Source organism: Cryptomeria japonica, chromosome 2 (genome assembly GCF_030272615.1).
Source record: "Cryptomeria japonica chromosome 2, Sugi_1.0, whole genome shotgun sequence".
Classification (NCBI taxonomy): Eukaryota; Viridiplantae; Streptophyta; class Pinopsida; order Cupressales; family Cupressaceae; genus Cryptomeria; species Cryptomeria japonica.
The window spans coordinates 578,195,217-578,221,400 of NC_081406.1; the positions used below are offsets into that span (position 1 = coordinate 578,195,217).

Consider the following 26,184-nt stretch of genomic DNA (forward strand, 5'->3'; position numbering starts at 1 on the left):
CCGATGTTGATTAGTTCATCCCTTCTAACCCAAAACATAGTAGAGAGCTTGGGTAGCTTATAGATGGTTTGAAAAAGAGCATAATTGATATTAAGAAGAAATTGGAGGAGACTTCGGTCCTCATTATTGCTGGCATTTCTCATTTCTGTTGAGGTGGACAAAATTTATCTCTTGCCTTTGAGCATGGTCGGAATGCAAGTGACTTGTTTGAGGGAGATGCAGAAGTCAGGACCTCTAAGAAAGGAAAAGTGAAGGTGGACAAAATTTATCTCTTGCCTTTGAGCATGGTCGGAATGCAAGTGACTTGTTTGAGGGAGATGCAGAAGTCAGGACCTCTAAGAAAGGAAAAGTGAAGGAGAAATTCTGATTTGGAGGATCTCAGAATGTAGGTGGCTACCCTTAGAGTTATTGTCATGGACCAGCAGAAGTGCCTGGAGGAGATGGAGCATACCATTGATCACAAGGCATAGATCCAGATTCATTTAAGAACAATGATCCCTGAATCATTCATCTGGTTCTTCTAGCTGTAATGATTTTATTAGAATTGGAATTCCTGATGGTGTAAGATTGCTCCTCCTATCAATGTGTGATAATCTGATGATTATGTCATACCGTTTGTTTTGAGATGGGAATTCAGGACCATTATAAATGCTTTTATGTTAATTTAATGTTAATTGAAGTACTTTCATAAATACTTTTGATCGGAGCTGGTTAATGAATGTTTATGGTATCTGCAATAATGTTAGTAATATGAGAAATGTTGGGGATACTTTGGACTCTTTTTATGGTACTTTTAATTATAGAACATTTTGTGAGGAAATGACAAGTCGAGTCCCCTTCTGCTATGTGATCATTTGCATGCTTCAACTGTTAACTTCAGTCCTAGTGTGGAATGTTAGCAGATTGATAGTAGATATACAATACTAGTATGAATATCTGTTATTTTTTATTACTAGAATCTTTTTTTTTTTTATATGTTAAAAAAGGGTATCCCTGTTATTAGAAACTTCAAAATTGTTTTCTACAGATTCTCTACTGGCAACTTGTAGGGTTTTTTTTGGACATAATATGTGAAAAATACATGTTTTAAGTTTTTTGATTACAGAGTAAACATGAACAAATCTCTTCGTTAAAAGTTTGTCATGTGTGTCACCATTTTCTATGATTTACTTTTACTGGTATTAATTACATTTTTCATTTTTTAAGGTGGGAAAATCTCCTTAATTGGTCATTCAGCAGGAGGTTGGCTAGCACGTGTGTACTTGGCAGAGTATGGGTTCGATGGAATTTCTCTTCTGTTGACTCTTGGAACTCCTCATTTGTGCGTAGATTTTACACTCTTCAAATACATAACAATGTGAAAATACATTTCAAAGCAGCATTCTTGCAATGGTTTTAGAGAAGGTACACCATTTACAAGATTAAATAAATAATAAAGAGAAATCAATTTTTTTGAGTAGTCATTATTATCAAACTTTTAAATTTTTAGTTGTGTTTGTATTATGTAGTAGCATTACACTTGAAAAACCTGCAGTTAATCCCAAGTAATTAGAACCCATTGCGTTTGTTGTGCTATTTGCAGTCAGTATACAATGTCTATTGTTATGTTTGATAATATTGGTTATCCAACAATGTATTGATTGTTTGTCAGTCTCGGGTAGTTATAAGCGCAGTTGGGTTGACAGTTGTGTTCTTTTTGGCAACTGTTAGGCCCTTTAAATATGTTGTGTACATCAAGGAAGGTAGCATGATAGAGTTGGATCAATTGGAATACTTGGCCAACCATCTCTAGTCTTCTTCTCTATAATAATTTCATATGCGAATAAAGATATATTTTATTCCTGTATCTTGTATGCATTGTCATCTTATTGTTACTTCTTGTATTTAATTTATTAGATGTTATCAAAATTTTTAGTGTTTGACGTGCTACTTAGATAAATAGTCTCATGATATAAATTAGTTGTGTTTGTATTATGTAGTAGCATTACACTTGAAAAACTTGCAATTAATCCGAAGTAATCAGAACCCACCACATTTGCTGTGCTGTTTGCTGAGTTTAAAAAAAAATCTTATTGATATTTTATATATTTTTGGTTTATTTATATACTTAAAGACACAAAAATTAATTATATAATATATAAATACCATTTAAATAAACAAATTAAGGAGAATCCATTTAAATTTGACGCATCGTCACCTCTTTGGTGACATGACAGTGATCGAACAACATCTTGGTGGTGAGGATTATACTTGGCATTGTAGCCAATGTGGAAAAAAGTATAGGAGCTCGTACTCTCAAGTGAAAGCTCACTTTTGTGATATTCCTTTATAGAGAATAAGAGTTTTTCCTAGGATAAATAAACAAGGGTTTTCAAAGCATCAAATATTGGCTTATATTAAAGAACAAGAGGATGTTGACATGGTAAGTAATAGATCAAAGGAAAGAGCACATCCCCTTACCAAGAAAAGCTTGCACAACTCCTAGTGGCTTATCACAAACGATTGGCCTACATCTTTTTATCCTAATGCCACCATCTTTTGAAGAAGAGAATGTTTCGGCTTCGCATAAAAAGACCCATTGGAAAAGGCCTTCAATAATGAAGCAAGGGAGATTGCAAATTAGAGCATTGATCATTGCATTTATGGCAATGGGATTCCTTTCAACCTTGTTAGATCACCATATTGGTTGGATATTTCCAATACAACAGATTATGTTAGTCTCAGGTATGAAAATATGCGAATCACCTTATTGGTGAAGGAGAAAGCTTTAGTAGAGGCATCATTTGGAGCAATCAAAGATACATGGCCAAAAATAGGTTTGTCCATCATTTTTGATGGATGGAAAAATTGCAAAAATAGACCATTGCACAATGTTATAGTAGTGTCCCCTAAAGGGGCTATGCTTTTGAAGGCAGTGGATTGTAAGGAGCAAGTGAAAGATGCAACTTTCATTGCCAATATCCTCATAGAATCCATTGAAATGATGGACCTTGAAAATATTGTCCAAGTGATAACGGGCAACACTAAAAATTGTAGGGCAACTAGTTCTATAGTGGAGGGTACTTATGGTCACATTTTTTGGACACCATGTGCATTTCACTAAAATTGATATTGCAAAAGATTGGATCCCAATCAAAAAAATCTACACTAAGGTCGATGATATTCAAATGTTTGTGACCAATCATCATATATCACAAGGTATCTTTAGGACCTTCTCCAAGTTGGAGTTATTGAAGGTAATATAAATTTAATTTTTTAATTTTGATATGTGACACATTTTTTTACACCTTGTTAGGTTGCTGAAACTTGATTTGCATCTCACACAATCCTCTTAAAATGACCTTTGAAGGTGAGAGAGGCATTGCGTTCTATGGTCATCAACAACCATTGGAGTGTATGGAGGCAGTCAAGTATAGATAGAGTTGAAAAAGTAAAAGCATTGATCCTAGATGATGAGTGGTGGGCTTGTGTGGAATATGTTTTGAGTTTCACTGAGCCCATCATTACCTTGATTAGGTATGCTGATATTGATCACCCATGTTTGGGTGAAATTTGTGATGGCATGGACTCCATGGTTGAGAAAATACGAAATATAAAAGAAGCCAATGAACATGACCCAATGGAACAAAAGCGTGCAATAGATCATCATTGATCGTTGGAACAAGATGATCACACCCTTAGATCTCTTAGCATTTTATTTGTCACCAAAATATTGTAGCAAAGAGATACTTTCCTTGCTAAGAAGGGTTCCATCGTATAGGGATGAAGAGGTTGCTACTAGCTACAAGACTGCATTTTGGAGAATATTTCTAGATGAAGATATCAAAAGTGTTATTGTGAGTGAGTTTGGTCACTTCATATCTTCAAGGAATCATGATGTTTCTGCTCTTCAATAAAAATACAAGAAAGATGCTCATGAATGGTGGTACATACATGGGGAAAGCTCTATTTACTTGTAGCCTCTTTCAATTAAAATTCTCTCTGAAGTATGTATCTTTTTTAATTTTTATATTTTTGTTTTTTATTTGCTTCTATTGTGCTATTTATTATATTTTATAATTTATGTTTTATATTTATAGAATAAAATACTAAATTGTTTATGCAAATTCAACAAGTTGTGAGTTCTTCTTTAGTTGAGTAAAGTTGGAGTACATACTCCATCCATTTAGTTAAGCACAACTATTTGAGTGAAGAAAAGGTTGATGATTTGGTCTATGTACTTTCTAACCTTCATCTCTTGTTAGATAAGACACCTAAATATAATAAGGGTGTGACAAAGAATTGAGATCTAAGTATTGAGTGTGCTGATTTAAATGCTATCGTTGCACAACTTGCCAAAGTCTCTATAGATGAGGCAACTTTTGCATGTGACACAACTAGTGGCAGTGGCACTTCGATTGATTGTAGTTCAAATGAAATTAAATCAAATGTTCACTTTGATGCTTTTGATGAAGAACAATATGAAGAATATTAAATTTTGATTGTAATTTTGAATTTTTATTGTGTAATGACATTTTGATAATCTTTGAATTATTAATTTATGAGTATTTTCTTTTTGCAAATTATGAATATGAGGTATCTAAATATTCTATTTATTGGAAATTATGACTATCATTGTTTTTTATATTTTATAATTTATAAATATGAACACACACACACACACACACACAATATAGCCGAACCCATACTAATACCCAAGGAATTTACTCGCACTTGTACTAGAACCAATAACTTACTTTAGTGATCGTGTGTCAAATGTAAATTTGTTGTAATGTTTTTTAGTCAAATCAATTCTTGTTATATCAAATCCCAGTATTTCAAATTATCAAATCCTTTTGTATATTATTAAAATTAAAAAATTAATTATTAATAAATAATTGATAATATAATACATTAAAAAATATTAGAAAATTATGTTAATTGCCGTCTTTAAAAGATTTGCCCTGTTTTGAAAAAGATGCAAACAAAAAAGACAGCTTTAAAATAAAAAGAAAAAAGAAAAGGAAAAAAGTGCAACCAAAAAATACAAAAGATTTATCTCCTCTAAAAGCTATGACCAACTTGAAATGATGACATTAGCAATAAAAAGATATCAAACCAAGATAAAAAAAGGCCCAATTACAAAAATGAAAGTGGTGGTTAGAAATAAAAAGAATTGATCCTTCCGTGCTTCTATTCCAATGCTTGACATTTGAATGGAGACGATAGATGGTAGCTAAGGAGGTGGAAAATTTTTACTGATTGGATTCATTTGTTTTGACTCCCGCGGGCCAAATGTCATTTATTGATCAGGATCACATTGTCAATTCTTGGTTTCACATTCATTTTGCATTTATAAGAGCAACAAATAGCAGGTGGTAGATGAATGGGTGAAACAAGATTAATCCCTGGTCCTTATTGGAGTAAAGAGGAACCACGCCTTCTCCAGCTGGATGGTAAAACAAAATCAGTCCTAGTTAGCACAAAACAAAGAAATTATGAAACACACTATTAGAACTTTTGTCTTTTTCGAAAAGTGTGGCCAAGGAACTACAGCTATGTGAAGACAAATGAAAAAACACACATTTTTTAAATATTTGAAGATTATGGTGCATGGAAAAAGTTGTTGTTTGCTAGTACAACTGGTAAATTAAATACAGGAAATAATAATGTACATGTCAATGCATACCAGACACAGTAGTAAAATATATCTTTATTCGCACATTCAATTATTACAGAGAAGAGACCAAAGATGGTCGTCCAAGGATTACCCTAGATCCGACAATACCCTCCCCCTTCCTTGACAATACATGACATATTTAAAGGACCCAACGGTTGCCGAGAGGTACACAACCATCAACCGACCGACACATAACTACCCGAGACTGACAACCCACTCAATTCAATTAATTAATACCTTGTCGGATAACAAATATTATCAACCATAACAATAGGCAATTTATGCCGACAATATCATCCCCCCCAAAAGAAAAAGTCGTCTTCCAGACAACAAGCAACCATCAAGTAATATTCGAGAAGACTAACAACAAACAGCGACTTCGACTGGACAACCCCAACTTGTAGTGTACCTGCCAAATCAAATGGGGTTTTGGGGCAACGCCCCCAACGGGGTCAAGGGGTAGTGCCCCTTGCGGGAGTTTGGGGGCAGCGCCCCCAGTGGGGTCAAGGGGCAGCGCCCCTCGCAAGGTCCCGGGGTAGCGCCAACACCATATTACAACCTTCAAACCCACACGGAACTCCATGGCGTGCATCAATTTTTTGTTTTTTTAAGACGTGAGGAACGAGGCCAATGAAGTCAAAATTCTGATCAGGGTGCATTCTCCTGTACGGGTATTGTGTTTTTTGACTTATTCTCCTTCCATATGGGCTTATCCTCCTTGCGTATAGACTTGTTCTGTCGTACAGGCTTGTGCTTCTCTCTTGGTTGTACGATGCATAGGTGTGTGGCTTGAGACTCTCTTCATCCAACTCAAAGCTGATGCCTTCGAGTTTTTTATATATGGCTTCCTTGATCGTATGGTATTCCTCCTGTGGTCCGTATGGATTTCTCTTGGTTGTCGTACGACCTCTGCCTTTGGTTGTCGTACCTGTAGCGTGGTCGAACAACCTCTCCCTGATTGCTTCCTTGTATACCGTACGACGCCTCCTGTATGATGTTCGTATGACTTCCATGTATGTCGTACGATATCTCATGTACGATGTCCGTACGACTTCCATGTATGTCGTACGATACCTCATGTACGATGTCCGTACGACTTCCATGTATGTTGTGCAATGCCTCCTGTACACTGCCCGTACGACTTCCATGTATGTCGTACGATGCCACTAGTGCGATATCCCTCGTATGGTTTCACCGTACACCGTACCATGTTCGCTATGCAGTTTATGCCGTACGTCGTATGGGTCAATTGAATGGACTATGTCGTACGAAATGGGTGGATGAGCTACGCCGTACGGAATGGTGCTTTGTCGTACCCCGTACGGATTCCTCGCCTTGCTTTGTGCTTGCGTGCTGACCATACGTATCGACCGTACACTATACGGTATTTTTGCTTCTTCACCTGCACTGTACGGATTCGACTTCTCTTGTGGCTGGATGGGAATGTCCCTTCCCTCTCTCAATTTTGTCTTGTTGTCAAGTCTGCTTCCCCGACTCTCCCTTGACCGTATAGATCTCCAACACTCGACTTCTCTAGTTTGTACGGTGTTGCTGGGACTCTTAGCTTCGTGTGGTAACCTCATCACGTCGACGCAACCTGGACTCTCAGGAGCCAACTTGCTCTTGTCTGCTCTGAACCGTACGACTGAATTACTTTTGGCTGATGTGAACCGTTTTTCTTCTTTGTACACCTTAGATACTTCCCCATTCCCACTCGGCGACCTCTGTTCATACGGTATAGGCTCACTTGGTAACTGTTCGTACAGCCCAGACACACGAACGCCAGATGTGCACAGATGAATATCGTACGACGGACTTTGTACTTCCTCAATTTGGCCAATTTGTAGCATGTTACAGTCGGGGTGGAAAACTTCATAATCCTCCATCTGCCAGTGAAATAATCCATTAAGAGAACTCATCTCATCCTCAGAGCAATCTTCTAGTTTGAGCACCCCTTCATCATTGGGTTTCATGCCTTTCCTTCCTCCATCCATACCTAACTCTCCACCCTCAGACTCAGAGTCCGAGGGTGCCAATTTTTCACTCACCGCCTAGTTCCTCAAGTCAATGATGTGCTTCCTCTCGTCACTCTCGATCGAGAGTGTGTTTCGCTTCCAATTATGATTCGCCTTGGCAGTAACCAACCATCCCCTCCCGAGGAGTGCATTGTACAACTTCTTCTGTAACCGGATAACTACAAAGTCCAAGAAAAATTGTTGTGTCCCAATCATTACTTTTTGTGCCATCAATGTTCCCAACGGCTGGATGTCGTGCTGGTTGGCACCTACCAAGTGGAAGGTTGGCGGCCAAAGCTTCGGCTTCCCCAGACATTTCCATGTGTCTTTTGGCAGTACATTTACTCCTGAGCCTCCATCGACAATGGTGTTTGTCAACTTCTTCCCCATTATTTCCATCTCAACGACCGCCGGCTTCCTCCCGATGCTCACTGTCAACAACATTGGATCACTGGACTCATTCCCTTCGGCTGATGGTTTTCCCGTTAGTTCCTCCTCATGTGGCTTACATTGTTTCTGGAAGACTGTGCAATTGCCATTCTCAGTTGCGGCATAGTTTGAAGAAGGTCTACCACCTTGATGGGTACGATTGTTTGTAGCACCTGCCAGACTATGTTCTTCTCTGACTCCCGCAATGACATACTTGCAGTTCCATTGGAAGTTACTTGTTCCTTCGCCAACACTTGTTCTACTTCGGCTTGTTCCTTTTCCGTACCAGAGTTTGAATACATTGCCTTCTTTGTTTGTGCTCTTGTGATTGCCAAAACTACGTCCTCTTGTTCCTCCACGTCCAGCATATTAATACCCTTCTGATTCGGGCAGTTGGTGTCTTCATGGTCACCTTGTCCACACCATTTGCACAATAATTGTATGTTGTCTTTCCTGTTATGGCAGTCTCTCGCAAAGTGTCCCCATTCACTACATTGCTGACACTGTATGATAGGCCGTCCTCTGGAGTCGTACTGTATTTGGTTTCGCCCTCGTTGATTTCCATAACCACTTGGCGATACATTTTGTGATTTTGATGGGCTCGACTCTCCCTGTGTGAAGAGTACTTGTGTACTTCTCATCTTCAAATTATACAGGCACTCCTTGATTGAATGCCCCAGCACTTGGCAAATTTCACAAAACATATTTCTAGGACAATTACCTTTCGTGTGCCCCTCCCTTTTGCACTCAATACACCATAGTTCATTACCTTCGTTGCTGTTTCCCTTCTCAGCCTTCAATTCTTTCACCATTCTCAACATATCCTGTTGAAGGGCTCGTACGGTTTTGGATTCTTTGTCACTGCTACCTTTGATGCTCTCGTCATCATCGGTCTTCCGCTTCTCTCGGGAGGAGGTTTTATTTTCACTCTCGATGTCCATCACTCGATTGTACACATCGACGTATGAGGACGGAGGCACTACTTTCATCTTCTTGCGCAGTGAGGGTATTAATCCCTCTGTGAACCACCTCCTCTTCAACCCGTCGGCTGGCTGGTTTTCCATCTTGTTCAACAGTTCTTTGAGCCTACGGTTGTAAGCGCGTACACTCTCTTTTTTCCCTTGCTTAGTATTATAGATTTCGGCCACGATCTCATTATCATCCCTCAAGAGTTTGAATTCCTCTTGGAACGCCCTCTTCAGATCACTCCATCTCATCTTGTGTTGGGCATAGAGGTCTATGTACTAGTCAATGGCGATCCCCTGAAGGGTGGTGGGAAATGCCTTTAGCCAGTAGTCCTTGTCATCTTGGCCATTTGCCTCCCAAATGGTTATGCATGTTTTGCAATGCCGTACCGAGTCCTCCGACCCATCTCCCGTGAACTTCGGCAGTTTTTGCTTCTCCTGGGTGTTCAACATTATTTTCACTCGGAAGGTACGTGTGTATTCGCCTTGTGTGCCAGACCTGGGTGGACTGTTTCGGCCGCTACGTTCTGGTGCTTTCCCTACACTCTTGGCCACGCAAGCGTCCTCTACACGTCCACCTTCAGTGTCCCCAACACTTCGAGTACTTCCAAGTGTGTCGGACCTGAGTGAATTGTTCTGACCGCTATGTTTTGGTGCTTTCCTTGCACTCTCAGACACGTGCGCGTCCTCTACATGTCCACCTCCAGCGTCCCAACACTCCGAGTACTTCCAGGCTTCGACTTGTCTCTGTGCTCCCTCTGGTCAAGGGTAGGTAGATCACCTAATCGCTTGGTCTTGACCACCCTATGGCCTCTTCTCACCTTTGATGGGATCTACGGACATGAATCACTCAAGGCTGACCCGATTTCTTTTAAGGCAATGGTGCCAAAATGTTTGCTGGTACAACTGGTAAATTAAATACAGGAAATAATAATGTACATGACAATGCATACCAGACATAGCAGTAAAATATATCTTTATTCGCACATTCAATTATTATTGAGAAGAGACCAAAGATGGTCGGCCAAGGATTACACTAGATCTGACAATACCCTCCCCCTTCCTTGACAATACATGACATATTTAAAGGACCCGACGGTTGCCGAGAGGTACACAACCGTTAACCGACCGACACATAACTACCCGAGACTGACAACCCACTCAATACAATTAATTAATACCTTGTCGGATAACAAATATTATCAACCATAACAATAGGCAATTTATGCCGACAACAGTTGTGTCTAAATCAGAAATAAGTTGGCTGCACTTTTTAATATTTCTTTTTTTTTTGACTTGCAAAATGGTAAATTTATTTTCCTGACTTGATCTTTTTAGATGATTATGTGTAGTATCATACACCTATTTTTGGTGTTTGGAAATATTAAAATATGGAAAAGGAAAGATATTCTCAGTTCACTTAAGCAATTTGGAAGGAGTAGAAGTCAAATACACTATATAAGTAGTGGAATGTTACTCATTCAAATTTTTCGAATCCATCTTTCTGCTGTTGATGACAGTAAATAGAGTTTATTTTCTGATTTCTATAAGTTTTGAAAGTTGATTTTGACTTCATGGCAAAGATTTTTCAACTGCAGCAACTATTGCTGAAAGAGTATTAGGGTTGGTATCTTCTATTTTTCATCATTCTTGTTGACTACTACTGGTCAATCTAATTTTTAGGTTCTGATTTTCATTTCCAGTGAGAAGTGTACTCAATTTTTTATTTTTTTCGAGATTCAAACGGTCAAAGAAGAGCCATTTTCAGCATGGGAGTTACATGAAGGTATGCTGGAATCCAATACAGTGTTGTTAAATTTGTCGTAGAAGATCAGGGGAAAAAAAGCAGGAAGTGACTTGGCTAGCAAATTGGTTGAAAATGGATTGATTCAAGTAAAGCAACTTCATTTCTAGTTACATTTCAGTCTTTGGAGTTGGTTATAGTGTGTGCTCAACATTACGAGTCAAGTACTAGGTAGATTGTGTCTTCAAATAATTGGGTAATATGTAGCTTGGATGAGGAGAATATTGATTTGATGTTGCCCTTGCAATCTTTTGAAGCAAAGTTCCCAGACTCGGACTCGGCTTTGACTCGGCAAGGCTGACTTGGCTCTTGACTTGGCAAAATAAGAAAACCCTTGAAATTTGGAGATTTATAACGATTTAAAACTTGTTTCATACACCCATTATTGAATTAAGCTTAAAGACACTATAACATCATCAAATAGAAGCTAATTTTATCATATACATAAACATACATCCATCACATGCGTAGAAATGTAAATTGTAGCTGAAGGAATTAGAAAACATAGATATATAGAGTTATAAATGTTGTCCAATGTATATAAAATCCATGACTTCAAATGTTCCCAAACATATATGTAACTGTAAAGTGTAAACAAAAACAAGTCTATGGCTCAGGCTCAGGCTCAGCCTCGTCTATTTGCCTCCTAGAAAGGCATCTAAGGTAGGTCCAAGATGACTGAGTAGCCATAGTCTCTGCCTGTGATGTGCCAGTCTGAGTAGCCATAGGTGTTGTGCCTGATCGTGCTCTATCCTCCTCCTCTGCCATAGCCACAGCCTCAGCCTCTTTGTCTGCCTGGTCAACCCACTCAAGGTCCTTCCTCATCAGTGAAGACCGGATTGGTGGACTCAGTGAGCCAATCAGACTCGGGGTCGATTTCCTCTAGAGTGATCGGATTGCACTTTTTTAAGTGACGCCGGCCGGGTCACGACCCTCGGACTCGGCGAGTCAGGGAGTGACTCGCTGACTCGGCGAGTCAGGCGAGTCACGCCCCCTGACCCGTCCGAGCTCGGGTCACGGTCACCGTGACCCGACTGGGGTCACCTGGCCCGCTAACTCGAGTGACTTGCCGCGAGTCACGGAACTCTGTAATTTGAAGTGACTCAGTTGATCGATTTCAAGGGATGTGCAGAAAAATATCATAATAACTCATGGAACTGTCAAAAGGCGATTACTAGGAAAGGATGATTGAATCCAAAGGATCTTCATGGTTGCCTAGGTTCTTTTACTAAATTTTTTTTTGAGTTCAATTCAGTTTAATAATCACAATTTTGAATCGGGTGACAAGGTAAATTGAAGCATCAACTTTAAAAAATTGGATCTTGTATCCTGTATCTAATTAGCCTCATGCGTGAAAGGAAAACACTTATTGATTGGGGTTAATTGCATCCATACTCGGTGAATTTTTTTAAAAGCCAAATCTTTTCACATGATGTTATGTTTGGTGTTTTCATTGGTACAAGCTCAAGCATTCAATGAGTTGGATAATGTTCATGTAAATTGCTGCTTCTTAAAAAAATATCTATAGTTGGCATTTAGTTGGAGTATGGAATATTACTAAAAGGTGAATGATGCTTTTCTAATGTCAATTATCACAGATTTAGAGAACAAAAAATCATGTTCATATTTCTAATAATGCCATAATGGTTATTCATTAGTGTACTAATTGGTATATCCCATAGTTGAAAAACTTGGATTCGGCAATGACTTGGCTGGCCCAAATTTTTAAAAAACTTGGGAAAAATTGGCAATAACTCGGCACATTTGTCAAACATTTTAAAATATATAATTTCTTAAAATATTCTTAAAAACACACATATACATTGAATTTGTAGAACAAATTACTGAATTCCATCATATATAAATCAAAGTTTGAGTTAAATGTATACCGTAGACCAAAAAAACAAGTGCAACATCTGAATAAATTTGAGTTAAATACATATCGTGACCACAAAATAACTACAACTTCTGTATACATATTAAGTTCAAGTTTTGGTATCAATGAAAATTAGAAATCATAAATTTCATCTATGACTAAATCTCAAAAACGATTGGCAATCACTTGGTTGGCCCAAATTTTTTAAAAACTTAGGAAAAATCGGCAATAACTTGACACATTTGTCGAACATTTGAAAATATATAATTTCGTAAAATATTCTAAAGAACACACATATACACTGAATTTGCAGAACAAATTACTGATTTCCATCATATATAAATCAAAGTTTGAGTTAAATATATACCATAGACCAAAAGAACAAGTGCAACATCTGAATAAATTTGAGTTAAATACATATCGTGACCACAAAACAACTACAACTTCTGCATACATATTAAGTTCAAGTTTTGGTATTAATGAAAATAAGAAATCATAAATTTCATCTATGGCTAAATCTCAAAAAAGATTGTTGCTGCTGTGTGGGTGATACTAAAGTAGCTACAACATCCTCAATAGGCGCCTCAACAAGCGCCTCATCCATAGTGATAGGTGCCTCAATAGGTGCCTCTGTTGGATGTCCAACCTTGCCTTCCTCCTCCTCATGTGCTGCCATGTCTGCCTTCCATTAAGCTGCCTCCCTCTCCAACTTAGTTAAGTGATTGTCAGTAAAGATTGGATCCACATCAGCATTCACATCATCTTGTGCAGCAATCCAATCTATTGAATATGGATCAATGGCATCTAGATCAAGTGCTTCATGTGAACACTGCCCTTGTACCTTCTTTTCATGCAATCGAAGGTTGTACCGCACATAGACAAGGTTGTTCAAGCGCTGTTGAGTTGACCTATTGCGCTTTTTTGTGTGAATGGCCTCAAAAACATTCTAGTTGCACTCATAACTAGAAGCACTACAAGGCTGAGATGATATGCCGATGGCAACTTTTTGAAGATTAGACATTGTGGCACCATAATTTTCCCAACACAAATCTTCAAGGATAAAGAAAGCAATTTATAACTTAGTAAAGATTTTAATAAACTTAAAGAGTGAAATAAATGGTAAATTAAAATTAAACACATGTTTTTTTCACCTAGCAATAGGGTGGCTCTTCAACAAGTGCAATTAGGTGAAGAAAACAATGGCCAATCAGCCTTCTTATAACTCTGTAACTCATCGAGTTTGAGGTCTTGAAGGTTCTCATCAACTAATCTCTAAATAAATGTGTCGAGGCCAACAAGAACCTTTGCATTTGCTCTGAAAGTAGGGGAGAAATAAAACTTGGGGCTTAAATAGTAGGCATCAGCATGGATATGTTGGTAGAGTTGTCGGTTCTACCTCCAATCAATTATGTGCCATATGGGTTTATATTTGGTCTTGTTTAACCCATACAAATGTTGAATCACCTCTTTGGCCCCATCCATGACCTTATATAGACGCCCCATGGGGTTTTGATCCCCATCCACCATTTGTAGAACCCTCACCAATGGTTTTGACACCTAGATATAAAAAAATTAACAAAATCAGCAAATTGTAATATCAGAAAATTAAAAAATAAATCATTGAAAGTTTGAAAACTTATATTAATGATCTCCATGATCTTGGCAAATCTATCATCAAAAATGGCCTTCAGGACCTCTACTTTAGGTTTCTTGGAATAAGGACTCTCCAACCATCTTTCACTCACAATCATCCACTTCAAGTTGGGTAATGTAGCTAATTTGCTTTGCAAGATGAGGAAATTAGCAGCAAAGCATGTGACCCCAGATTTCATGAGATCCTTACCATCAGTGTGCTCTCATAAGATTTAGGACCCATGTGTGGCTGTAGATGTACTTTGTGATATTCTTCCATCTTCAACCGCATTCTTCACCCAACTTAGTTTCCCTATGTCCTCAAGGAGCAAGTCAAGACAGTGGAAGAAAAAGGGCTCCAAATAATGTTGGATGCCTAGCCTCTAGAAGTTTGCCGACTTTCACATCTGCAGTTGCATTATCGGTCACAATTTGAATGACATTTTGCACTCCCACTTCCATCACCACCTCATCCAACATCTTTCACAAGGTCTATGCATTTTTCACTTCATTGGAGGCATTTACTGATCTTAAAAATACTAACTATCCCCTTGAAGCAACTAGAAAGTTGATGAGTGTTCTATTCTTGACATCCGTCCACCCATTAGATAGAATGTGCAGCCACTTTTTTCCCAAATTATCCTTTGTTCTTCCAATAGTCAGTGTGTTGTTTGGACCTCATCTTGCAATAGCAACCCACTCAACTCATGATGACTTGGGGCCTTGAACCCCTTACTTGCCACGTTCAATGCAATGACTAGTTGCTTCCAATATGGACTAGAAGCAACATTGAATGGGATATAATTGTAATACCAAAATCTAGCACATGCCAACTTTGCCTCATGTTGCAATTCCTTATTCCATGTAGTGCCTTGCAATTCAGGTTGTGTACCAGGAGTGTTCCGTGGAACAAAAAAGTTAGCCATATGGCTTCCCACACTTCCCGGTCCTCATATTCATGGCCCAAGAGAAGAAGAGGCCCCCATATTTTCATGTGACCTTGTAGAACTCAAATACGCCATTGGGTCTGCCATTGCCTTTATTCTCTTTTTTTTGCTTTCTTATGGTCATATGCTGCAAGCATTGCTATTACCTCCCTCATAGCCTCTTCGGGACATTTGTCACATGGTGTAATATCTCGGCAAGTGATATGTTCAAGTTGATATTTGAGCTGATTTATGCCACTAGTCGTAATCCTAGAGCAGTGGTTACAAATAACCTCTCCTTGCACTACACCTGTCTCCCATGTTTCCAACAAGTGTCCCTCTTTTTGCCACCAGCTCTACTTGCAGAAGCCATTTTCTTTTAATCTAGCAAAAGTGAGAGAACATAAAAATTAGTACAGGTATAACAGATTTGACATTGAGATGAATAAAAATTGTTTCACTTTTAGTCTTTCAAAAATTGCTGGAAATGCTATGTTTTGGTAGCAGTTTTTTATTGCTTGTCTTGGTGACGAAGCAAATTTGCACCTAGAATTTACTTTATTTTGCATTGCTATAGCTATAAGATCTTAGAGTTCTAAGCATCAATAGTTTATTTACTACTGATCGAGTGTACATTTTGTCTCATTTTCTGCCACCTTTTAGTCACATGAGTTTCCTCACAACAATTAGCAAATTCTTTTTTGTCAAAACATAAATCAGTTGTATATTGGATTCTCATAAGTGTTTTAACATAGGAAGGAATGAGACATCGTTTCATGGAATATAGTTATTGTAGCCTTCAAAAGACTGTATCCTTGTGTGGTAGTCACACTATTTTACCAAATGCAATGAATAGGTATTCGATTTGAATAGTTCACATTTCTCGTTACGAAGAAAGTTAACAGAAGAAGATAAACTCACAATTGTATTTGAGAAATCTACATCAAATCTTATTGCAAACTATAGACTATCGACAATAGACTATTCAATAAAACCAGTTGATAAATATAGGGAGTCTTAGTGAACATATTTTGATCTCTTGCATATAGAATGTTCCTCCATTAGTAAGAGTGTTTTCTTGTGTGGTTTACAACTTATATTTTCATGCTCTCTAAATATAATAGCAGTTGTGATTAATGGAAATATTATTGTAGATGGACCCTTAGAAAACACCAGAATGTTAACACAGTACTGCGAATTATATCTATTGTTTTGTCAGGAAATATTCAATTAACATAATGTCAGGGACTATTCAATTAGCATAATGTCAGGGAATTGCGATTGCAAACAACTAGTTGATAAATACAAGGAATATTCAATATGTAATGCAAGACAGTAGACTATCGACATTAGACTCAAAGTTTGATCAAGAAATCGAAGAAAACCTTCAGTTGTGCTTTATTCATGTGTCGTCATGCTTATTTCTCATGTGTCAAAAATAGCTCCTTTGTGGTGGTTGGGAAATGCATAAAAATGGTGTATATATTTTAGGTTTTCGAAACTTAAGTTTTTTTGTTTGTTTTTTGTAACGATTTTTTAGCTGATTTCTTGCAATTTTGCAAGTTAAACTCATCACAATTCAATACAAAACTTGTTTGCGAGTTTTTTAACGAGTGACTTATGGCCAAATATGGCTCACGAGTACTTGCAAGTCTAGAAACAGCTCGCCGAGTTTTCCAACACTGGTATATCCAATTTCCCACCTTTACTTATATCGGGGTGTGTGGTTTCAATTTTTATACAAGTTACCTCGGTATCCAAGTGATTAGGTTGTTTTAATGGAATATTGTTTGTAGTTATCAGTTGCTCATTGTTATTGTAAGAAAAAACATAACTTGGGAGATAATTTTCTTATACAAATAGGGCCTTATAGGTGTGCTAATGTTGTTGATACTAGGAGTATGGATGCTAAATTTTTTAATTTCAATCTTAAACTTCATCACAAAAGTTTGTTATGTCCTCCTTCCAAAATTAAAATGATTGGGAGATATGTAGCCTATTTCTTTAATTCCCATAAGCTAAGGGATAAAGTTGGGGAAATAATTTGATAATAATATTTTAAATTAGTCCTAGCAATTTCATTTTAAAACATTATAAAAGGACAACTTAAATATTATTATTATTATTATAAAGTAGGCCATCTAAATGGGACATAATAAGTCCCTACATAATACTTCATTAAATTGTTGTGGTGAACATTTTTGGAGGGAAAAGGTAATTCAAATTATGAGGGGCCAAAAAGGAGTTTATAAAAGGAAGAGACTTGCTCAAAGGGAGTAATTCATTGTTTATTGAAATCAAACCCTTTTTTAGAGCTTGAGCAATTGTATTCATCTTCTCACTCAAGGATGAAAACTCTTTGAGTATGGGAATTTAGAGGACGAAAAGTTGTAAACCCTCTTGTGCTTTTGGGGCAGTTTTATTTAGAAATCACATTTGTGCTGAAAGTTCACAATTTATTTAGTTTCAGTCTGCTACAGTGCCACTATAGTGACTTTATAATATTGATATAGTCCTGCTACAATACGTCGTCATTGTGATGAGTATTTAGAATGCCAGGTTGTAACAACAATTTTTATATTTAAAATAGTAGTTTGCATCAATGATTAATGTTTGTACCTATTGGTATATTCTATATTGATCATGCTATTGCAGTCTTGATAGTTGGAACTTGCTATTATTTGTTTATCTATGTAATTCTGGATTACAAATGCATAGGGGTTGGTTGTATGTAGCTATTTACATCAGTATTTAGTTAATATCAGTTTGTTGGTTTGTAAGTGAGTTGCCAATTGCTATATCATTATCAGTTGTTATGCAAGAGGTTTGGACCATTCATATTAGTATTTACATGTTGCTTGTTAGTTTTGCAATATTGTCTTGATATTGTTTAGAAAGTAAATACAAAATAATTTCAGAGTTTATAAAAAAACTAGAAAGGGACTATTGTGGTATCAGAGCCTCTTGATCTTGCTAGCCTACAAATCATAACAGGAAATTATAGAAAAAAGTCTCCAAAACATTTTATTGGTTTGGTAAAGAAAATGCAAAATCTAAGCAAATAGTTTCTGAAAAAATCTGGAGGTAGGAATGAAAAAATAGGAGAGTAGAACATAAAGAAGAAAAGAGTTGATGAAGAAAGAAGAAAGACCTATTGGAAATATTGTCATTGATTTAAAAGGGGCATGGACAAAATTGTCATTTATGTCATGTTATGCCAAGATAGTTTATCATTGATGTTGTCATTGGTGTCAAATGTTAATGTATAGATAGCTTCGGTAAGATAAATGATTGAATGAGAGATAAATGAAGTCTCTCATTCAATCATTTATCCTATCGATTATTCAAATGAATATCATCATGCCCTCAATTGATAAGCATTCTTTATTTATATAGAATTCCGATGTGATAATCTATTATATTAGTTGCATTCACCGATTAGCAAATCAGGATAACCATCGCAAAACCGATTTGATGATTATCGGTAAACTGAACATCAATTAGTATTTAATTATTATGCTTGAACCGCTTGTTATCTGGGAGACGTAATAAACTCACACCTATTGATATTGGGTGTTAAGGAAAACATTCGAAGCATTAATATAACTATATACCGATTAGTATGACTTTGAATATAATATGCACCGATCAATGGTTAATGAATATAATCATTAGTTAAGTGATCGGTGTTTGTTAACATAGACACCGATTCACTTCAGTTACCTTGCAATACCAAACGCCATAATTAATACCGATTGGCATATCGGTTAAACATGTTACGTAAGTCTCGAGTAGTATCGGGTTGGCAAATATGTTGTGTTATGTGATCACTGATTAATATTGGGCTGACAAATATGTTTAACACCGGTTGATATTATATACCAAAGGGTGCGATCAAGTAGTGTCTTGATCGGTCATGTCCATAAGACATGACCGGTCAAGGCATTGCTTGATCCTCCCCTCTCATATATATATATATATATATCGTATGGCATTTAAGAAAAAGGATATAGAAATTATAAAATGCTCCTCTCACCTGCCATACAAAAGTAGACAATCAGATTTATCATATAAGTAGACATTACATAGATCAATAAAATATAACTAGAATATATCTTGCATATTGAATTGAGAATTGAACAACATTTACATGGTATCAGAGCCAGGTTAAATCAAACCTGAGGCTGTTCAATTTTGTGGAAAATTCAAACAAGCATATATTCAACATCAAATTCTTCTAATGGGTAGCACCATCAGATTTGAAGATCCTATCAGATTTGTTGAAGCAATCAGACAACTCCTTGTCTAGGTTGGAACTTCTTTGAGCGTGGTGATTTGGATATCCCAATTGCCTATTCTAATGCAATCTAGATATTAAAGAAGATCAACTCTACTCTCAGGGAATCAACTGCAGTTTGCACATTAAGAGCCAAGTTCTTTGTGGAATCACCAGGGAGTGATTCTTTGTAAATCGAACAAGGCAATAAGGAAGGTTGCAAGTCAAAGTTTGATGTCGGATATGTGTCTCTAACTGCCCATAAAATCACAAGAGTAGCCAGTGCACTCTGGATGAACACTTGTTCGCAGTGCCTTGTTATCATCAGACAATATTATCTTGTTAAGTGCCTTTCTGTACGAGGATGGGTTCGAACATGCCACATGAAGAGGTCTATCACATTCATAGAGTAATGATACATAAGTTGATGGATATTATCGCAGGCTGTTTTTGCAGAGGCGATGACATAGTAGACACACCCCATGAGCACAATTATGGATACAGTTGCGCTACAAAGATGATAGAGTATGTAGCATCAAAATGCGGGAGAGATGATCTTCCATGTTCCAAGCAGACACTACAAAGCATTGCAATGTGGAGAGACTTCTCTTCATCTTGTTTTCTCGACAGGGTCACGCAAATACGTTTCATTTGCTTTTGAGAAAGGAGCTGAAGTAGACGTTCAAGATGACCGGAAACAGACATTGCTGGACAATGCAATTACATGTAGACAAGATGCAGTCACAAATGTCTGTATGAAACTAGAACAAATTGTTGTAGTAATAAAAAAAATAAAAAAATTTGATCAACAACGAAAGTTCAAGGGAGGCAGCAAGATCTCGATCTGACATAGATCTGATGGATTGTCTGCGTATCAAATCACTTAGCAAGTTTTTTGTGATTAATAGTTCCATCTATTGAATTGGGCATTAAGGTTTATCTTTAATGTTGTTTGGCGCTAGCGCCACAACATTGGAAACAATACTCATATATTTGCCAGTCAGAGAGCGACATGAGAAACGACGGTCTTACTGTAGACAAAACCAATTCGATACTCTCTTTCCATAGCATGTACAGATTCACAGAGAAGGGTCTTCATTTGAATGCATGGCTGGGAAGATTATTGAGGAAGATCGATGCCACATTGATACTGCTGAGTGTCGTGTACGTGGCATATGGGCTCAACATCTCACAGATCCTGGTTATGTCAGATGAACACAACAACTAAAAGTATGTGTATCAAAGAGCAACCATCAAATGAGATCTAAATCTTCAAGTGCAAAGAATCAAGAATGAACAATTGTTGGATTGCGAGGAAGACTGATAAACAAAGAGATAAGTAATCCATGTTTGATTAATGGTCATGAATTTCCTATGTTGTTATTAATTCATGCAATTACATTATGCGTGTTATTTGTGAATCAAACATTGTTAGTAGGTGTCCACACACGACAAGCTGCATTTGAATATCTTGTTTCAATTTCTTCAACGTACTATGAGAAACTTGCCCCTTACATGCAGGACTTCTTTGGAATCACAACAAAAGCAGTTAAAAGTGATGAAGAGCTTGTTGCTCTTTAGGCTATAGAGTTTTGATGTACTATTTGTGATGAAGAATTCAGGAAGAATATGGAGGGGACTTTAAGTGGAGATTTTGAGATTTCACATTTCCATCTATAAACAAGTATTTGCCTGCAGAAGTGTAACAGTCCATGAGGAAGCAATGTTGAACATAGGGGCTCTTGTTTATGCTACTAGTGGTGAATTTGCTAAGTACATACCAAAGTTCTATAAGTCATGTTTTGCAGGTGATCTTTCGAGATAAAGAAAGGACAGACCAAGAAGCATAAGAGATTTCATTCAAGGGAGAAAGAACTCGATGCTTACAGTCATAGGACTGAGTTGATGGCAGTAAGTATTTATCAAAGAAGAAGAACCCATACAGTTTGTCCTTGCAATCTGGTTCTTCGAAGAGGAGGTCAGATGGTTGATATCAGATTCAAAGGGAGTCTAACATTTCATCAGAAGCAACCTTAGACAAGGAGGTCAGACGGTTGATATCAGATTCAGAGGGAGTCTAACATTTCATCAGAAGCAACCTTAGACAAGGAGGTCAGAAGGTTGATATCAGGCTCAGAGGGAGCCACACCATCAGTAAGATATGCTTAAAGCATTCTTCTCTGTGAGAGAGAAGTTTGAGGAGAAAGCCCTTGTTAATACACTCTTCTCTGTGAGGGTGAAGTTTGAGGAGAAGGCCCATGTTCCACCCTCTCGGAATAGCCATGATGAATGTCATCATGTTGGGTACCGTGATGAATCGTTTTCCACCCTCTAGGAGTAGCCATGGTGGATGTCATTTCATAACTATATTATTAACAAGGATTCCTCCCTAGCTAAGAGGGAGTGTTGATGTTGTAGTGGCCACCCTTGTGAAGAGACAGATGGTATCATTGAGGACCAACCCCTTGTGAAAGGGTGCCTCCCTCATATATATAGAAGATGCAAACTCATTCTCTGATCCATTCAATTTATGTGAAGAGCAGTTTATATATTAGTTAGAGCAGATCGATCCTGTGAAGAAGGCCAATTAGATTTGTTCTTGTGAAATTTGCTTCAAGGAGTGAAGCAATATATATTGGGCCCGTATCTTGCATTATTGCTAGACATATTTGATATATAAAGAAGACATTTTTATGCTGGGTGTTTCTCCCTCGAGTAGGAGGGTTTTCCCTTGGAGATCAAACTACAGATATTCTGACTAAACCTCTTTCAGAGTGAAGGTTGATCACTTCAGAAAAGGTTTAGGTATGATAGAAAGGTAATTTGCTTTGTAATCTATATTTGCATGTTTAATGTGTAAACTTCTTTGTCATGACAAGACATTTTTTGGATTTTATCCCCTGGATTCATATCTAAGAGGTGACGATCTCTCAAGATAATGAACACTTATATAGAGACATTATAAGGTGACGATCTTATAATGTCCAAACCAGTTATCATGGTGGATCTCTGGTGGATCATGGATGAAGCCATGATTGTGTTGTGGTAAAACATTCATATGAAGTGTTAGTGCACATACCACAACTTGGATAAGATGAGAATTTAAATCTTTCTCATATGATTATCCTTAAGTATTGCGTGTTTAGGCAATACTGATATCACGTGCTTAGGTGATATCTTGTCATCACAAGATTGACGTGATGGACATTTGTATCATATGTCTAGGTGATACTTCATATCATGTGATTAGGTGATATGACATTTGTATAAGGTGTTTTTGCACATACCACAACTTGGATAAGATGAGAATTTATGATTATCCTTAAGGATTGCGTGTTTAGACAATACTGATATCACATGCTTAGGTGATATCCTGTCATCATAAGATTTACGTGATGGACATTTGTATCACGTGTTTAGGTTATATCATGTGATTAGGTGATATAATTTTCTAGAGTGTTAGATTGAGTGGAGAATGGTAACTATGATTTGAACTGTGATGCTTGAATATATTGTTTGCCTTTATCTTACCTAGCTAAGAGGGAGTGTTAATGCATAGATAGCTTCGGTAAGATAAATGATTGAATGAGAGATAAATGAAGTCTTTCATTCAATCATTTATCCTATCGATTATTCAAATGAATATCATCATGCCCTCAATTGATAAGCACTCTTTATTTATATAGAATTCCGATGTGATAATCTATTATATTATTTGCATTCGCCGATTAGCAAATCAAGATAACCATCGCAAAACCGATTTGATGATTATCGGTAAACTGAACATCAATTAGTATTTAATTATTATGCTTGAACCGCTTGTTAGCTGGGAGACGTAATAAACTCACACCGATTGATATCGGGTGTTAAGGAAAACATTCGAAGCATTAATATAACTATATACCGATCAGTATGACTTCGAATATAATATGCACCGATCAATGGTTAATGAATATAATCATTAGTTAAGTGATCGGTGTCTGTTAACATAGACACCGATTCACTTCGGTTACCTTGCAATACCAAATGCCATAATTAATACCGATTGGCATATTGGTTAAACATGTTACGTAGGTCTCGAATAGTATCGGGTTGGCAAATATGTTATGTGTTATGTGATCACCGATTAATATCGGGCTGACAAATATGTTTAACACTGGTTGATATTATATACCAAAGGGTGCGATCAAGTAGTGTCTTGATCGGTCATGTCCATAAGACATGACCGGTCAAGGCACTGCTTGATCCTCCCCTCTCATATATATATATATCATATGGCATTTAAGAAAAAGGATATAGAAATTATAAAATGCTCCTCTCACCTGCCATACAAAAGTAGACAATCAGATTTATCATATAAGTAGACAGTACATAGATCAATAAAATATAACTAGAATATATCTTGCATATTGAATTGAGAATTGAACAACATTTACATCAAAGGCGTTTAGTTGAGATTGTTCATAAGATTGTTGTTGTTGATGTCGAAGGGGGAATTAAGGTCAAGACGATTGATTATTGATGTCATAGGAGGTTTAGTAAAATAACATTTATTGAGTTTCAAAGATAAGTCCTTGAATTTTAAGGGCTGGCCGACCTATGTTTTAATAATAAAATAAATTTATTTATGTGCAAAAGCTGGCCGACCTCCTTGGTGAAATTAAATTAAAATTATTATGAGGCCAACTTCTTGGGTGAGAAGGTATGAATGGGGTATAAAATTTAAATAAAAGATGAAGTCGGTAAAGAAAACAAAATTAAAGAATATCTTTCAGACAAAAAGCAGATTGAAAAGCATATCTAAGACAATTTGAAAAGCAGAAAATATGAAGGATGTTGGGGATTTGTTTTGAAGAAGTAAGGAGCAGACAAGGTGTAGATTAAGAGCAGATAAAGAGAAGATTTAAGAGAAGATAAAGAGTAGATAAAGAGCAGGGTCAAGATTAGATAAAGAGCAGATAAAGAGCAGATTAAGAGCAGATAAAGATAAAATTTAAGATAAAATATTAGATAAAGAGTAGATTTAGTGCAGACTTATTGCAGATATTATGCCAGATTTGGAACAGGTTTGGGTCAGAATATGGAGCAGACCTAGGTGAAATCAATACATCATTTTGGAGCAGACTTTATTGCAGGCCTTGAGCAGAGATATAAGGCAGATTTGGAGCAGACATATAAGGTGAACTTGAGTAGAGATACATGGCAAATTTGGAGCAAAGATTAAGGCAGATTTGGAGCAGAAATAAATGAAGTTTTTGGAGCAGATATTGGAGAGGTTGGTGCCTTCCAATCTAGAAGAGATTGGCGTCTCTTTCTCAGTTAGTGCTCAATTGTGAGGGTTGGTGCCTCCAATAAGTTGGTGCCTACGAATCGAGGGGATTGGTGTCTCCTATGGATTGGTGCCTATGAAGCTTGTAAGAAAGAGTTTTATATAAGAAATATTTTGCCATGGTTTTGTCCCGTAAGGGTTTCTACATAAATCATGTATTCTTCTTGGTATTGATAATGTGCAGTTGATGTTATTGTGATTGTTAAGTTGAAAAAGTAAAAGATTGTATTACACTGATTCACACCCCCCTCTCAATATAGTCGTGTGCTCTTCAAGTCTAAAAGAAAAATCACAATAAATTGTTAAGAAATTATTGAGCAGGATCCAAAACAAATGTTCCTTAAAAGAGAATGGAAGGTCAAAATCAAAGCTACAAGACATTGACAAGGAATACAACATTGAGGAAGAACATTAAGAATCCACTATGCAAATCGAAGGTAAGGATCCCTTAACCAAAAAAAGTATTTTAATGACTTATAATAAGAAAAATATTTTTCTTTATGAAGTCAATGAGAAACAAGCATTACTAGTTGAATGTGAAGTTTCCATGATTATAAAAGATGCTCCAAGAATTTCTAATGGTGTCCACAAAACACCTCTCAAACTCAGTGAAACCCCAATATGCTCCAAAGAAAATAGGTGCGCACTATATGACAGATTCTCAAAGCTCATAGCAAATAATGAGTCGTCAAGGGGTGGTCAAATATCTCATTTGTGAGTCACAACTCATTAGATGCAACAGAAAAGCATTCATCATCAACAAGGTATGATTCAACATCATGCATGTGGACTGCATAAAAAGTCAAAGAAATCAGCTTTTGTTTTGCAAATTTGGTTGATTGATTCTCCTATCCATCCTTGGCCCAAAGAACTAGATAAAATTGTGCTAGAAGGACTAACTAGAAATCAAATTTCTAATTTGTCCATAAATACATGTGTGATCCTTGTGGAGGAACCAAAGGAAGTATCATGGAGTGCATGGATTATAGGATATGCTTAGAATAACTATAATAAAGAGACCTTGAAACTCATGGGTCAAATGCAAGGTCTAAAGGCATGTCACCTCGCATCTGATAGTGCTCTCAAAGAAAGTGACAATGGAGCAGCTCAAAAACAAGGTAAGTAGAGTCACATATATACCATCTCGGTTGGGTTCAAATTTGATGTTTGGATAGAGAGTGCAATTGTCCAAACCATGGTTGCATTTGCAAATACATGTGACATGATATTGGTCATTATGATTGGAGGTAAGTTAGCAAATGACCATCTTGCA

At 37.0% G+C, this 26,184-nt stretch overlaps 1 protein-coding gene across 2 annotated transcripts in view; it reads left to right on the plus strand.

The window, feature by feature from the left end:
• The window catches only part of LOC131051195 (uncharacterized), a 162,907-nt gene that overhangs the window by 74,458 nt on the left and 62,265 nt on the right, over positions 1 to 26,184 (plus strand). For both annotated transcript variants that reach the window (XM_057985602.2, XM_057985593.2), the window contains exon 4: positions 1,207 to 1,321. In XM_057985602.2, the coding sequence (XP_057841585.1) occupies positions 1,207 to 1,321 (115 nt within the window). The remainder of the gene's footprint in view (positions 1 to 1,206; positions 1,322 to 26,184) is intronic.